Source organism: Cupressus sempervirens, chromosome 1, assembly GCF_028749045.1.
Source record: "Cupressus sempervirens isolate cs-2001-9-10 chromosome 1, ASM2874904v1, whole genome shotgun sequence".
Taxonomy (NCBI): domain Eukaryota; kingdom Viridiplantae; phylum Streptophyta; class Pinopsida; order Cupressales; family Cupressaceae; genus Cupressus; species Cupressus sempervirens.
Genome location: NC_143118.1, coordinates 811338927 through 811356638, shown reverse-complemented (window position 1 = coordinate 811356638; position 17712 = coordinate 811338927). Strand labels below are relative to the sequence as shown.

The window sequence follows — 17712 nt, the reverse complement described above, 5'->3', positions numbered from 1 at the left end:
GAAACTTGACCACTAGTAAGAGTCGGAAAATCTTCAAACACATTTGTTAAGTGTTCAAATTGATCATGTGCAGGAACACGAGAAGCAGCAGATGAAATCGGAAGAGCCATGGTATTAACTTTTGAGACGGGAATAGAGTGAGTGAAAACAGTAGAAAATGAATCTACATCATCATCAACCTCATGCAAAAAGGGCTCTTCATGTGGAGAAGACGTATAAGCTTGTGCAAGGTTAGGAGGAGATATGATTTTTATTTCTCCTTCTTCATCTGAATCTTCTTTGTCGGATTTTGTTTCCAATTCTTCTTCTAATTCTGTCACTGATTCTTGAATTGGTTCAGGAACTTGGGATGATTTAGTCCCTTTTCCGCCTTTTAATTTGATTTTGCAAGTATTCTTGACATTTGAAGATGAAGCACCATCTTTCCCCATAATTTCCAGTTGTGACTTCCTGCCAGGAGGACCAAAGCTTCCACAATCCAGACCCATTTTAGGATTTACTCTTTTTAGGCCTTTACTTTTCAACCACTTGTTAGTGTTTGCTAGGATGGATTGAAACCTATCCATAATAGATGTACCTTCTTTTTGTTGCCATTGAATAGGAAAAGGACACATTTTATCAAAACCGGCTTGATGAAGTTCCAGATCAAGGATGTCGCTGTCATCTTCAACTTGGAAATCTGGAGGAATTTCCAACATATTAAGATCGATTATTTGTTGCAAGGTTAACCTGCAATAATCCATCTTCATAATACCAAGCTCTGTTCTCATGTCAATCCAAATGTCTTCAATGCGATGAACATGAGTATAAGCCCTCTTTATCTGAGAGTTCATCTCTCGATAATCAAAGTCAAATCTAGCCTTGAACCTCATCAATGTAATCAATTGCAACTCTGCTTCCATATTCTTCACTTTAGGCACAGAAACAATTGAATAATTGCCAATAGATAAAGGCCTAGTTGAGGTGATGCCAAATTCGGGCCTATGTGACGCATGCTGATTATTCTGCATGTCCATGAGTTGTCTTGCTAACTCCATTAGAATAATTCGATCTGTAGCATACCTAGGTAAGGTATACGGCTCTCCTTTGAAATATCCAACTCTCAAGTATGTGAAAGTGGAAAATTGAAGAAAAATGCAGCCATATTGGTTTACCTATTCCCATGCTGCATTAGATACTCTTTTGATACACAACTGTTTGTCGAACAGACACCTGTAATGTCCAAAGAAAGCATCTTGGACTCTTCTGTAATGATATTTACTGTTAACCAAAGTAATTTGGTCATAGTATTCCCAGACTGGTACTTGAAGACGATCACCTTTGGTGGAAAGCCCCGAAAAAGACCCCATAGCAGCAGCAATGTAAACTAAAAATGAATTCATGTAAAAAGGTACTGATGTTCCTACATTGCATATCTGCTGACAGAGTGCAGTACTAATAAGCTCTCCCCAAAAGATATGTTCTTTGTTCTCTATGATTTGAAACATAAATTTGTACATCCATGGCTCAAAGTCGGAAGAATCCTTAAGACTACAGATTTTGCTGAGAAGGATGAAGAGATTATTGTATTCCTGTTTAAAATTGGACCGATGAAGAGTCTTTGGCCACCTGGAAAAATTACTTCTTTTGTTGTCTAACCAGTAAAGGTTAACATACTTCTGATAGTTACTTTTTTGTTCATTCCAACAAGCCAATGAGGAATCTTTGGTCAAATCAACACATTTTGATTTATGAGGAACTTTGAAGACTTGTTCAATCACTTTAGGGTCAAGGCTAATAATAACCTTGCCGTTAGCATCTTTGATATGCCTTGTCTTAGGAGTGAAGCGCCAAGCACATTCGTAGACAAAATCAGGTTCTATGGCCGCCATGGGAAATGTAGAAACCAAATGGATGTTGCTTCTTTTAATACGTTTCATCTCATGCATAGCTGGAGCTTCAATCCTTTGTAAAAAATCGGCTACATCTACGTGACCAATCTTGGTGTCTAGTATGTTATCTAGAACAGACATAACTGAAGAAGGAACTACATGAGCCAATTCTTTGTCATATTGGTATTTCATCTTGCCCTTGGATTTGGAAGGTGAGGACATTTCTTGTGCTTGTACTGTAATACAAAAATTCCAAAACACAAATACATCATCAGAAGGAATCTCCATGTAAGTGAATTCCAGAGCAACAGTGAAGATTCGAAAATGAGTGACTTTTGAAGAGAAAGCGTATGCATATGCAACGGAATGTGAAATGAAATGAAATGAAAGTATGAATATGAAAAATGGAATGGAATGAAAATGCGCGAAAGTGAAATGCATGGGAATGCGTGCAAAGTGAAAGTTGCTGATTTCAAAAGTGACTTAAATGTTTTCAAAACTTTATTGAATGAAGCATGCATATATGTAAATGCAATATGTAACAGAAAGTGAAAAAAGAAATGAAATGAGGTGTAAGTGCGAATGCATATACTTAATATGTATATGCGGATGCGGATGGAGGGTAACATGTAAAATATGTTATGAGGTGGAAACATGTATGGAAACATGTATTTATTCATGTAAGTGCAAATGCATATATGAAGATGGAAATGAAACAATGGAGGTGAGATAATGAATTATATAGTCACTTTTGGAGGAAGAAAGAAGTCAAAATTCATGGAAAGCGAAAATAACATCTTTTTGTCTTTTCAAAATATGACTTTTGATCAAAATCGGACCTTTTGGATGCAATTACACGTAAGACATTTCGTGTAATCGTGTCTTGGAAATGGAAGTGAAAAATGAGATAGATGAAAATGGAAACGAAAAATGGGATTACATGCATGTGTGGATGGCGAATAAAGTGAAAAACATGTAATCGCATTTGTCGGATGAAATGTGAGATGTAATGACATGGAAACAGAATGTGAAATGAAATGATAATGCTTTCACATGTAGTGAAGGAAAAACAAGTTTTTGGGAAAAAACTTGCAACTTCTCCAAAATGGAGAAAAACCAGCAACAAGCACGCAAAACCAAAACAAGAGAAAAACATACCTTTGAAAACAACTCAAAACATGCCAAGATGTAATGCACTCCCAAAGATGAAATTCGAATTTGGAACTTGGGGAAGAACCAAAGACATCAAAATGAAGAAGAAATTCATATTTAAAGAAAAAATGCACATTCTAAGGCAAAGATTTTCACAAATGGCATCCATCCAACGATTTCAAGCATCAAATCAGCAAGGATAAGCATGAATTAAAACACAAGAAAGAAGAAGTCCACTTACTTGATGAATATGTGCCAAAAATGAAGGAAAAGATGCTCTTTCTTTAAAATTTTCTTCAAAAATGATGAGAATTTGTCAAATCTCCAAAATCCGAATGATAGAGGGCAGCAAACAAGGAGATTATTATGCAAGATCACAAAACGTGCCCTAAATTAGCTCCTCATTGCCACGTTTTAAAAATTGAATGTTCTTGAGCCGTTTTTGTCAAAACAAGCAAAAAACGTGATCTTCAAAGTAAAGTATTTTGATGATTTAACACCAAAATAATGATCCTCAACCAATGTAATCACCTAAAAAGGTAAAAACGACTTGATCTCATGAAAAAACGTGATCAAACTTGGCAGATTTATGAATTTTTATGCAAAAAACGTGCCCTAGCTTGAAGTTTCAAACACGTTTTTGGGTGCAATAACTTGATTTTTGATGAGGGCAAAATGATCACCTCTCGAAAACATGATGAATGCAATTGATTTCATTCAAATCCATAAAGAGAATCAAAAGTTATGATCAAAATAGGAGGTTTTTGGAACAAGAACATGTTTTCTTCACATAATAGGACATTTTTGTGTTCATTGCATATTTTAAAACATGTAATAAGGTAAAATAGGACCTTTTTGATGCAATTACATGTTTTAAAATATGTCTTTGGTTATAATCTCACTTTTTGAAACCCATTACATATTTTTTAAATATGCAAGTCTCCAAAATCTCACTTTTTGGAGTTACTTACATATTTTATAAACATATCTCACCTTTTTCATGCACAAGCATGAAAACTCAACTTTTCATGTCATTGCATCAAAAAGGTCCACTTTTACAAGCTTTAGATGTAATGACTTGAAAAAGGTCCTCAAAATGAATTTTTATATGCATTAGCATGAAAAGTTTCCACTTTTCATAGTTTTTTACATGCATATGCACATAAAATGTCCACTTTTAGACTTTTAAATTATGCATTTCATTTATTTTTATAAAAATGTCAACAATATGGGTCAAAAATAATATTTATGTATTATATTAATCAATATAAGTCATAAACATTAAGTTAAAGTGACATTTATATAATATTTGATTTAAATATCAAAAATTTAAAAAGTAACTATATAGTTCTATAGTCACTTTAAGTGAAAAATTAAAAAGTAACTGAACTTAAAATTATAACATAAAGTGCACTATAGTCACTTTAAGTTATAATTTAAAAGATAAAGTAACTTAAAAACATAACAAAAAGTGAGTAAAATGTTATATTTTCAAAAAGTGAATGTCAAAATAAAAATATAACATCATATTTTTAATTCATGCTGTTGCACCTAAAATGTCCACTTTTGAGGCACTAAAATGACCATATCTCTTGACTGACAACTCGATTGACCTCTAGGTTAGACCGAATCGAAGGGGAAAACGAAAGGCATAAGATGAGCGAATTCAAAGGACCAAAAACAAGCAAACACAAACTCAAAAGCAAAGAATGGACTCTGAAGACTTCAAAAATCAAGCAAAGGCTCGACAAAAAGAGAAACAAAAACGACTTGACGAAGGCCTTCAGTAAAACAATTTGATATTCGAATTGAAATGGATCAATCAATCAATATTAAGCAATTGAATATCAAATTCAAGCTTAGAGAGACACGATTTTGTGGTGACAAAATGCAGGACAACATTCAGTAAGTACAATTTTTAGTACTTGACAAATTAATGACTTGAACGACACTTTCTAGAGTGATTTTGAACAAGTTGTTAGGGACTCACTCCTTTTAGTAAGTTACTATTTCTATTAAGTGTCGATTTGTCATTTTGGACACCATCTAATCAATTGGAAGTTTTGACTGACTGAATAGTTTTTAGGAATTACTATTTACAGTAATGACTATATTTGGCAGCAGGTCTTAGTTTTGGTCTCCTCCCAGCTTCAACATGCAGTATCTTCAGTTTCAGGCATTGGATCGTGATGGCTATATTCAGTAAGTACAATTTTTAGTACTTGAGCATGGTCTCAATACCATCTTCAGTTCAGTGCAATGAAAGTCAATGGGACTTGGCAAGTTATACCTTTTATAGAGAGATTTAATTTATTTCATTCATTAAGTCCTTATAAGTGGTTTCCCAATCAAAACAACAACAAAAAGCAAAAAAGAGCTTTTTCGAGAAAGCAATTTAAAAAGCATAAAAGTATTTTTCAGAAAAAATAGCGAAAAAGTTAAAAAGTGCTAATCTGAGAAAGAAGCAAAAATGCAGAAAAGCAATGTTCCCAAAAAATAGCAAAAAAAAGAAAAACGCTTTTTCCTAGAGTAGCTTTTGAAAAGCTATAAGTGGGAGATAAGGTTTCTCTTTTGGCATGTTGAAGATGATATCTAATGTTATGTTGCCAAATGATGTTGGAGTTCATGTTTTGACTGATTGAGTATGATCCCCTCCTTTCAAATTGTTAATTTCAGTGATGAAAGTGTTAAGTTTTCAAACCAGAATATAATCAATGCAATAATCAGAACCTTTAACAAGAAAACACAAGAAAATCAGACATGGATTTACCTTGGGAAAACCCTCCTACTCAAGCGAAAAACCCAGCCACACCCAAAAGATAGATCCTTTATTTAGATCTCAAAACAAGTACAAGTATTCTCGCTTATCATTTAAGTCCCCAACTAGTCAATCAATAAGCCTCACTTTTCTCTTACCAAAAAGTTTCACAGAGACCGACTGATTACAAATGCTATAATTCTCATAATCAGCACAATAATCTTGCTCAGAACAATTCCAAAATTGCAATAAAAAATATGCATCAGAATTAGCACGTCTACACAGTGTGATAATACTCAAGACTCGCAAAATTTTGTGATTACAATAATTGAAAATATAATGCCACTGATAAACTCTCAGAGCCAAATGAATATGAAAACTCCAAGATGGTAACACTGCAGCCTATTACATCGAACAATAACATAAATTAAGAGTTTGATCCCAATAACATAGAAGAGAGACGATACTGCTGATACTGTAAGGTCGCACATCCACATTAAATGATGACAGTTACAATATACACATGGCAACATTTAATATATGAACCAACATCTTCAAGTGATAGATGACGACATTAAACAACAGAAAATACAATAATATACGCATGGTGCCAAGTCAGCACATACGATGCCAGATCACAAAGGCGGATACTATATGTTTCACCTGAGAGCTCTTCATACAGTGGAAAGAATAGAGCTCGAACTCGATAGCTGAGACATGATACAACACTGCTCAAACAGCAATGCTTAACGGCAATGACAATCAATCTTCATCTTAAGCACAACCAAATTTTAGAGGAACTGATAACAAATAGGGAATCATCTGTAATGAAAGAAGCTTCCGGACTGGACAAAGAAAATAGGTAATGAGCTCTTTTACGGCTACAAATACCTCAACAGAAAGACCTGCCCTAGCTGGTCGGCTCTCATAGTAGCAACTTCTTTAGTGTTCTTGAAGTTTTAGGAAGGTTTGCTTTGGAGTGATGAAGTACATTGAAATTTTCTGATGTGGGTATCTGGTATTTGGTGTGTAGTGTGGTTTTCAGCAATGTGGTGTGGTTTTCTAAGTCAAAACAGACTTTTTGGAGGCTGATATCTACTCATTATTGCATCTTTTCAGATATTTTCTGATTAAGTTTGAACATTGTTTGCTAGTGTTTCTGGCACTTGCATGTGCCCCATTTTATCAAGATTACGTGAGTTTATTGCAAACTTTATGGTCTGATTTTAATGATCCGATTCTGATTTCAATTTCTTATCTTTGTTACTGTACTTGAAACTAAGTCCATATTTGAAAGGTTTTCAAGTTATTTTGTAATAGTTTTCTAATTCAGTGGCGATGGTCTCAAAGCCCCACTTAACTCAACCAAACTTTATGTTTTGTTTTAACAAAGAGGTGAAGGCTCAGCCCCCTCTAATTTTTCACTAGCAAACACTCTTTCTTCCTTCTATGATTTGTACTGAGTGAGTGGGAATGGTTTCAAACCAGTGTTAGCCAAGGATGCATTTCCACCATAATTCGACCCATCCCAAATACCAATATGTCCTAGAAACTCAAAAAAATTCAGAGACCCATCACCAGGCTGTCCCATAAAATTAATGTTTGAATTTTGATAATTTGTTTGACTTCCATTCTCATGTGAATTCTCAATCTAAATTATTTAACACAAACATTATATGCTAAGTTTCTATAGTGTATATAACCATACTTTATCCATGTTTTCATACAAATATTTAAAGTTCCCCTATATATTGTAATTTCCCCCTATCTTTTATATAGCTGTCCCACTGCCATCCCCTTGGCATAGCAATCAGAACTGTGTATATGTGTGTCTGTGTGTGTGTGTGTGTATTTATGTATACAAATGCATAAATAAAAAAAACAGCAGTCGTTCTACTTCAGTTTCAATGTTCATTCCATATTTTCAAAATAAAATCAGGGGTGGTTTTTATAGACCACAATAACAGGGTTTTCAAAAATCAGGAGCAACTTGTAAGCTGATTTTTCAAGACTACCAGGGTTTGAAATTTTGCAGGACAGTATAATTTTGTAGGATGGTACCCTAGGATGAAGAAACCAATGACATGGACTTGCATTCTAGCGAGTGTTTTGGATATGATAGCCTTTGTGCTAGACATTGCAGCCAAGGAAATAGCATAAAAAGCCTAATGAATCAGACTGAAGAAAAAAGATGCATACATCCATAAAGTCCTACTTTTGCAATGAAAATAGTAGCGGCATTGGCTTTAATAATTGCATTCAATGTCCATTGTGTTGGAGCTGCTCTAAATTACCAGCAAAATGAAGAAAAAGTTGTAGGAGAGTGTAGGTACAAATATAAAGATAAACCTTTGTCCATCACGGAGCTAGTGTTCATAATATTGATGGACTGAGGAATACTCTCTTACTTGATGCAGACAAAGATGGAGCAGACTAGGGAGGTTGGACAGCCATGCACTTTGCCTATTGTATATAAGTATACAAAATTCAAATACATACATACATACACAAATGAAAAATTAGCAGTCGTTCTATTTTAGTTTCAATGTTGCATTCTATATTTTCAAAATTAAATCAGGGTTGGTTATTATAGACCAAAATAACAGGGTTTTCAAAAATCAGGAGCAACTTGTAAGCTGATTTTTCAAGACTGCCAGATGTTGAAATCTTGTAGTACTGTATCCTAAGATGAAGAAACAATGACATGGACTTTCATTCTAGCAAGTGTTTTGGGTATGATAGCCTTTGTACTAGAAATTGCAGCCAAAGCAAAGCATAAAAAGCTTAAATAGAATCAGACTTAAAGAAAGGAGATGCATACATCCAAAACATCCTATTTTTGCAATGAAAATAGCAGCAGCATTGGCTTTAAAAATTGTATTTGTGTCCTTTTTGCTGGAGCTGCTCTAAATGACCAGCACAATGAAGTTGAAGTTGTAGGAGAGTATATGTACCAATATAAAGATAAACCTTTTGTCCATCACGGAAATAGTGTTCATAATATTGACGGACAGAGGAATATTCTCTTGCTTGATACAGACAAAGAATGAGCAGACTGGTAAGGTTGGACAGCCATGCACTTTGCCTATGGGTATCATGGAGTGAGATGTGTAGAGGTCCTTGAATCCAATTCCAACACTCTTTGTCGCCATATTGAAGGTCGTCTAGATGCATTGGAAGAAGAGCTTGGAAAGATTACTATTCCAAGGTAAATGATGATTGCATGCATTTTAAGAAGTTCACACTTTGAAGACAAGTAGGAAACCAGCGTAGACAAAGCTCAAGATTGTTAGTTGGCTAGATAGCCTGGGAATCTGCAGACCTTGGTAGCTATACCCTTATGAGGATCATGACACAACTTGATGGAGCCTTGTGAGTGTAACTCAGCATCGACTGCTGTCGAATGGTTCTGAATATCAGTGATTCAAGACTTCAAGGAGAAGGGAATCGAGGAACTTGGGAATTCAGATTGAGAGCTACACCTTTATGAGGTGTTGAGGCATCGTGTTGGAGAGATGTTATGTATTTAGGGATCTGTAATATAAAATTTAAAGTATGTCTTTAAGGATCTATAATATAAATGATGAATAACTTCTCATGCTATCATATGAATATATAAAATTTCTCAATACTTCAAGCTTTTCTTTAGGTTTTAATATTGCCATCCCCTGTTATTTCATAAAAATGGCCTCAGAAAAAATTCATTCCAAAAATGCATCCCCAAATTCCTTACCTTCCACATCTCAGAAACCTAGTCGTACCTGGCTATAAATATGTTAAAAAAAGCCTACGTAACCACTAATTCTAATGTGACATATCTATCCACACTTGTCAGATGTTATGTATTTTGGAATCTGTAATATAAACTTTAATGTTATGTATTTAAGGATCTAAAATATAAACGATGAATACCTTCTCATGCTATCATATGAATATATAAAACTTTTCAATGTTTTCAAACTTTTCTTTAGGTTTTAATATACCCCTCCCCTATTATGACCTAAAATGGCCTCAGAAAAATTTTGTCCCAAAACTGCATCCTCCAATTCCTTACCTTCCTCATCTCAGAAACCTGGTGGTACATAGCTATAAATATACTACTGAACTCTATGTAACCACTAATTCTAATATGACATATATCTTGATTTCCACATTCATCCACACTAGTTTACTAGGGTGCTAATCTAGTATGACTTAAATATGGAAATTGTGTGCACATCTATATTTTAACAAAAAAGCACTTTCCAAACGTTTACAAAATCAGACAGTTATTCAGTATGAAATAAGTATATTCACCGAAGGTAGAGAAATGTTTGTTTGAACTGATCATGAACTCTATTCCTCAAATCGTGCAATTAATGCTCATTAAAATCCAAATATCTCAACAGTAGCATAAAATACTTTAGGAATTTGAAGTATGTTTCCTATTCTACTACAATCAAACTAGATATTTCTGATCGATGAAAAACATGCTATGACCAAATCACAAGTAATTAGGAAGGGGGTGACTAATAATTTATGCTAGGTGGAAAAATACATCAAGAGCAGCAACATTATCTTGTTAATTCAACAGTGGAAATGACATGAAAAATAATTTTACTCAAACGTCAATTGTTGCTTGCAAATTCCACAATAATCTCTCACTATTACAACCATCTATTCAAAGATTTGATTAGTGAAACCTAAATGTTTAAATCTAAAATCCTGCAGAAGTAGAATATCTAATTTATAACATTAAATTAGAATATTTATTTTTCAAAGTGACAGGTTTCTTTGCTATATTATTAGCCCACAATGTGCAATGCAGCAATAAGGACATTCTCAGTTTGAGTAATTATCAACTAAAAAAGAGTACAAAATACCTCCTTAAGAACTTTTACAGTGTACATTGAGCCAAATTCAATTCCACTTGCATGCATCAATTCACTAAGAAAACCAGAAATCCGTAATGCTCCCTGGCCCACAAGTTCCACACCCACATTGCGCATGATTTTACCATACAAAACTGAAAAGACAAATAAAAAACATAACTATATTGCCCAACAGAAAACTGAGCTGTGATCTCTTCTTGATTATGTTCAAGCAAAAATTTATAAAGAAGAATAGCTAACATTGCATACTTACAAGGACATGAATTTAATCTTCAACTGGTTTATTTCCTTATCAATGCGTAAATGTGACTTTTATATCATGCTGAATGGGACGTGTCTTCAATCTTGTATTCTCATATACCTAATCTAAAAACTCTATAACTTGACCATAAAATAGACTCTGTAGCTTTGCAATTGCTGGTTTTGTATATTAACTAAAATAGGATAATAATTTCTTCTAGATAAGGCATAGGCATTTGTTAATAGGAATAGGATTGGCTTTATCACTAACTGTGTAAAATCATAGCACCATCCAACAGAAATAAAGAATCCTACAAGATTGGTCATAAATCCAATAAACAGCCGGCCAATTCTGCAAGTATTTTACTTCTAGTTCAATGGAAGGAGTTATCCATAGACATATGAAGATTCAAGCTCATAACTTTAACTAATGGATAAGTATTCTTGATCTCAGGGGCCTACTTAATTCTCATGGTTTACAAGACTATGCAAAGGGTTAGCAATAATTCTTGTCATTGGATATGTTATTTCACAAATTTTTCCACAGCTATTGACTACTCAACATTGGTTTTGGGAAAGTGTGATTTTCTATCTTTCATCTTTACGTAGGGTGCTTGGCGTCGTTTTTGGGGTGCTCAAGGTTACCTCTCATTAGCATTTTCCTCCAACTTTGGGTTGTGCATCTCGTGTTTGGAACTGTGTAGATTGTAACCAAGCTTGGTGGATAGCTTCGACGCCTCGGCTCCTACTCCTTTTCGGGTTTGCTTTTCTTTTTCTTTTTCACTACTTCTCTCCATTTGGGCTCTTGCTTCTATCCTGTAAGTGTTAAACTTTGTGTGTGTAGGCACTGTTGTGCCTCTTCTCAATGTCATTTTTCTGTTTCAGACCTAGTTTGTCCTTCTTTGCCCTTCCCTGGGCTTTCTCCATTGTTTCCCTGGTGTGCCTCAACATACCACTCGAAGGTTGCACTTGACTCTGCTTGCTCATTGTCTTGGCTAGCTGTACACACTTGTGTTTGCTCCAACTCTCTTTAAACAACGCTTGGAATTCACTTCCCTTCACTATGCCTTCTAGTTTTTGACTAACATTTTCCTTGTTCCTGATGTGTTCGTTCACTCTCTATGCATTCCTACCACTACACTGTCCATGGAGACTTATATGTTGTCAATTTCAGCTTCAGCTTCAGCTTCACAACCATCACTAACCTTACAGAGGCTATTTGACAGACTACTCAAACCAGAAGGAATCAACACCTTAAGAACACCGTCCAAACACTCACTGAGACCATTGTTATCAAACAATGGGCTGATAAGAATTCTTCAATCGTCAACAACTTCTTTGCCACATTTACTTCTAAAACAATTGATATCAGAACCCGATTCAACTCAGTAATAGAACAGCTCTGGGATTTGGACACCATCAGAGAAACCACAATGAACTTGTGGTTAAAAATACTTCTATACTATCTGAGACGAAGCAGCAAGCCAAGTCATGGGCACTCATTTGCAACAATTATGGCCCTACAGCTCTAGCGTTTGTGGAAAAGATTGTCCAGGGCTAGATTGTTGCAGAATGCTAAAGATGTGCTTGCAAACTTAATCTAAGGGTCTAGGGCCTCCCTCACTTCATGTTCGATCCCTTGCTTGTCGGATAATCCTACCTCATTGATCAGCTCGGTATTTCAAATATCACTATGGACAGGTGTTGGCTGAGACCAAATGGCACCCTTTTCCTTTAGTTTCTCTCCCTTTCAGACAAGTTATGGGTTCTTAAAGCTGAGAGGAAGTCATTCCCTCTTCCCTCTAAGATTGTTTTGGATGAAGACCTTACAAAATCATAGGTTGCAAAGTTGAGACATTCCAAAGGTTTGGCAGTAGAAGCTAGACGGGGTGGGAAGTGGGCAATCATTAAAACCTTAGCGAAGGTGTACGAGACTGCCCTCCCAGTAGTTGGGAACAATGACCAGCTTTTATAGCCAATGACGGGTTCACTAGTAATTGGATAAAAGAGAACCCTCCTCTCGTTCTCTTCTTGTCAATTGTTGGAATGCTAATGGTGCCCTTTGGTCATTCCTTGGTCTCTTTCAAGATGCTATTGGCTCTACAGATATTTTGGTTATTACGAAGACTTGTGAGTCCAAATCGACCTCTCCCTCAATTTACTGGTTATCAGTGGTTGTCTGTCTATAGAGAGGTCTGTGGTTTGGGGGGTGTTGATTGCTTGATCAGGGATGAACTTCTTAGGACTATGGTTGTGGTTCACTCTGACGTCTCTCCTAGATTCATGCGGACCCATATTGGTCATACCGATCACTGTCACAGATATATTTTTATGGCAGTCTACTATTTGCCACTAGCAACCTCTCCTGGGGACCCCTCCTTTGACTTGTAGGAGTGCTTCTCCAAGTGTTCAGGCTTGGGTGACATCATCACTCTAGAAGACTTTGGTACACAAACTAGACATCTTCAAACTCCTCTTCACGACCGCATCTTTGACTTGACTTGTACTCGGAGAGATCCCACCAACATGGGCCTTCAGTGCCACCCTCAAGACTATCATGGGTGCCTCTCATGTTATGGTCGTCATCTCCTCCAGCTCTGTGAGTCCTTTGATTTGGTGATCCTGAATGATTTGTCCTACTCCTCGAGTTATGAGCTCTTCACTTGCTAGCATCACTGTACAGGGTGCATGTGGTTGACTACGCCCTCACTAGTACCTCCTTTATCTCCTCAACAAGCCACTTCACCATCACTCGCCTTCCTTTGGCTGATTATACCCTCCTCAGCCTCACTGTCCTCTTTACCTGTAATGTCTCTTGGGTGGATATTTTGCAACCGATAGTTTTGGGTAAAAATTCAGTCGCAAAATAAGATGACCAGCCACAGCGTGTGAGACAGAGTCTCTCCTACCTTAAAGGGAAGACTCCCCCCTCTCACCATTTCTTGGATCAACTCAAGGTAAGCAAGAAGATGAGAGATTTTGTAAAAAAGGTGTTACCAATATTCTTTCTTCTTATCTTTCAAGAAATAATCCACTTACTCGTGAAGCGAGTAATGGGCAAGGTGAATCTCTACTACACTTCTATCAAGAGTTGGAATAGCGATACCAATAAACCTTCATTAACTCAAAGGCTAGCTGAAAATGTACCGGTTTGGCCCTAAGTCCAGTTGTACTTCTATATGGGAAAACTTTATAAATTAGGGCACAAAGACTCCTAAAAGTAAGAATAACTTAACTATTTTGCAATTTAAGTAAGAAGTATAAGCTACAGACAAAGCTTCTAGCTATATATTTCCACAACTACTCCCAATCAAAGCTTTGGCTCCGATTGCTTCTTAAATCACTATGCTCTATTATTTAACACACAATAATAACATGAATCAAAGACAATAGGCACAAATTATAGTCAAAGCTTCTAATTTTCTCTATCACAATTGCTTCCAGTCAAAGCTTCGAATTTAATATTCACTTTCCTCTCAAATTTGTACTACACAATCAAAGTTATGCTTGTACAAATGTGGCAGAGTTTTCTTGCATACAATAAAAGATGATTTTTACAATAAGAGGGCACTCCTTTACATAGGCATAGGAGTTGAGAAAAAGGTGGAGGAAAAAGTGGGAGCGACTCAACCAACTTTGACCTAGTCTAACTAAAAGAGAAAATATAGAGTTACATGGAACTGCAAGTGCAACTCGCATTACATCTTTTCACGTACATGCAACTCGCATTACACATAATTACACATCTTCATGTAATACATCATTTTCAATTACAAACATGAAAAAAGAAGAAGAAGAAAGATAGAAAAGAATTGAAACAATCCCTAGGGATTGTCCTAAAAGGCCTTGTACTTGGCGATGCTATCCTAGATGATCACAGGATCAGAAGTTCCTATACTTTGAAACGCTGCATTCACCTTGATAACCAGAGTATTGCATCTTTTGATAACCTCTGACTTTGATAAATTGTCCATTGTCGTTTGAAAACTTGATGTGATCCAACTTTTCTCGCTTAAGTTGTCGTGAATTCTCCTTTGTAGATCAGCACAAACTGGAGTCTCTGACATTTTGAAAAACTTCTCGATGGTGTCCCGATGTAAATTCGGAACAACTTTCCATCAGCACCTTTACCTCTCCTTTTTTTCTGAAGTAAAGTGCTTGGCATATGGGAATACATGCAAATGGAGATTGCTGATTTCCAAAATGTGACTTAGGGTTTTCAAGACATTATTGCATGAAAAATGATTACATGTAAGTGCAACATGTAACAAGGCATAAGGATGAGATGGAATGCGAAGGCGGATGGTGGACGAGCTTTTACATGTAAGTGTGAATGGAAGATGAGGTGCAAAGCATGGAAAGATTCGGAAACATTTATTTGCGCATGGAGGTGTGAATGCATATGGAGAGGCAAAAATGGAATAAAGTTTGAGGGAAAATGAACTTTATAGTCATCTTAGGTGAAAAGAAGTCAAAGTGTATGAAAGATAAAAATGACAACTTTTTGACTTTTCAAAAAGTGACTTTTAAACAAAATTCGATCTTTGAGATGCAATTGCACGTAAGGCATTTCGTGTAATTGTGTCGTGCGAATGGATGCGGAAAGTGGGATGAGTGAAAATGGAAGCGGAAAATGGGATTACATGCATGTGCGGATGGTGAATGAGATGGAAAACATGTAATCGCATTTGTCAGATGACATGCGAAGTGTTGTGAGATGGAAAATGGAAGTGGAATGTGATGATGCTTTCGCATGAAGTGAAGCACAACAAGTTGTTGGGAAAGAACTTGTAACATCTCCAAAGTGGAGAAAACCAGCAAGCAAGCACAAAACACAAAAACTCAAAAGAAAAACCTACCTTTGGAAAGTGACCCAAACATGTCACGATGAAATGCACTTCAACACACAAATTCGAATTTGTAAATTGGGGAAAGACCAAACACAAAAAAATGAACAATTTCTTCATTTTTAAAGAAAAAATGCACTTTCCATGGCATTAATTTCAACAAGTGGCAATCATCAAGCAACAATGTGTATGGAAATAGAAAGATAAGCATGAATTGATGAGCAAGTTTGAAAATGTCCAAAAGAACCAAAATAGCAAGTTTTATAGACTTGAAGACCAATTCTCCCTCAAATCCAAATTTTCAAACAACTTTTTGACTTTTTCTGTAGTTGCATGTAATGGATATTCAATGGTCGAATTTGACATCAGAAGGCCAAAAATTGGTCTCGAATGACAAGAGCACACATTAAAACTCAAAAACAATGCCTCTTGATCCAAATGTATGGGCTGAAATGCCACTTTTTTAGTTTTTTGAACAAAAGCATGACTTTTTGATGCAAAAATCTTATTAGAATATTTCTAATAATGCTCTCTATCTATCGTATGTAGATAGTTTCTATTTTCTTTTAGTTTCTAATTTTTGTATTTCCGGTTTGTATATATGAGCTTGTAAGCTCATTGTAATTCATTTCATTTTTTATTATTCAATACAAAACCTACCTTGGCTCAACTCATCTTCTGAACTTGTGTTTTCTGCAACTCCTGTCATTTGCAAATCGCGTTTTTTTTTGGCCACACTCCTCTACACATCGCAGCTTCAGGACTGCACATTCATGTTTTTTTTGGGAGGTCTATGTGCATTTTGATAGCAAACACTGCATTTTTTGTACTACCGTTTTCAGACGGCTCAGCATTTGTTTGGTGGCTCAGTATCTTCGTCTCAACCACCATTTCTTTGTTTCAAACATCAAACCCAACTTCCTCTATGGCTTCCAGGAGTTTGCAGAGACGTCAAGACATTAATCTGCCATTTTTTCTGCAACTTCGACCTTCCAAGCCACTGATTAGGGTTTTGCCTGAAACCCTAATTTTTGGGGATGAAAATTTATTTTGTTTTTAGATTCTTGGTGAGTTTTTCGAGAGCTCAACTAGTTTGTTCATTTTTTCTGGGTACCTTGTTTTCTGTGCCTCAATTTTCAAGCTAGCGTATTTGCATTGTGACTACAAATTCCTTTTGACTTTTCCATCTACTCTTATGGGTACTTGTCATTTTTTCTAAGTCACCCTAAACATTGCCTCGAACTTCGTGCAAATGGCATCCTTGACCAACTTGATGCTGGAAAACAGTCAACAGTTTAATGGCAGCAATTACAACCACTAGAAGCAGCGCATGTTAACCATCTTCGAGTATCATCGTTTGGATGCACTTGTTCTAGGCACAGAAACTCGTCCTGCCCCCACTGGCACACCTGGTGGGACCTCCGTTACAACAGATCAGGATAAGTTTGATGATCAGAATCTTGAAGCTGTTATGCTTCTCAAGCTCTCTGTCATAGATGATCAACGACCTTAGATTCCCTTTGGCAAGTCGGCTACAGACATCTAGAAATATTTAAAGGAACTGCATGAAACATCTGACAAGAGTCAAGCATTCTTTCTAAAGAATCAGTTGTTTTCCATTATGATGGATGAATATATGTCCTTACAAGAACATCTCACGAAGATTAAGGACATTCGTGATCAACTTGAAGCCATCGGTCGGACAATGGAGGAAGAAGATATGGTAGTTATTACCTTGAAAAGCTTGCCAACATCCTTTGAGCATTTCATAGAGACTCTCAACATTACCTCAACTAATGTTGATCTGAGATTCCCATAGTTGTGCACCAAACTCCTACAATAGGATCGTTGGAAGCAGTAGTTTGGCAACCGTACTTCCTCACCCTCGTCAGAACAAGCCTTTGCAACTAAGTTTCAGCCATCTCAGCCATCTTCACATGGTAATTCCCATCAATCCTCAGGCAATTTTCAGC

The 17712-nt window shown here is 36.1% G+C and overlaps 1 protein-coding gene across 3 annotated transcripts in view; it reads right to left on the bottom strand.

Moving 5' to 3' along the window:
* ARP8 (actin-related protein 8) overlaps positions 1–17712 on the bottom strand; it is a 251172-nt gene that overhangs the window by 87094 nt on the left and 146366 nt on the right. For all 3 annotated transcript variants that reach the window (XM_089790365.1, XM_089790359.1, XM_089790357.1), the window contains exon 8: positions 10644–10786. In XM_089790365.1, the coding sequence (XP_089646491.1) occupies positions 10644–10786 (143 nt within the window). The remainder of the gene's footprint in view (positions 1–10643; positions 10787–17712) is intronic.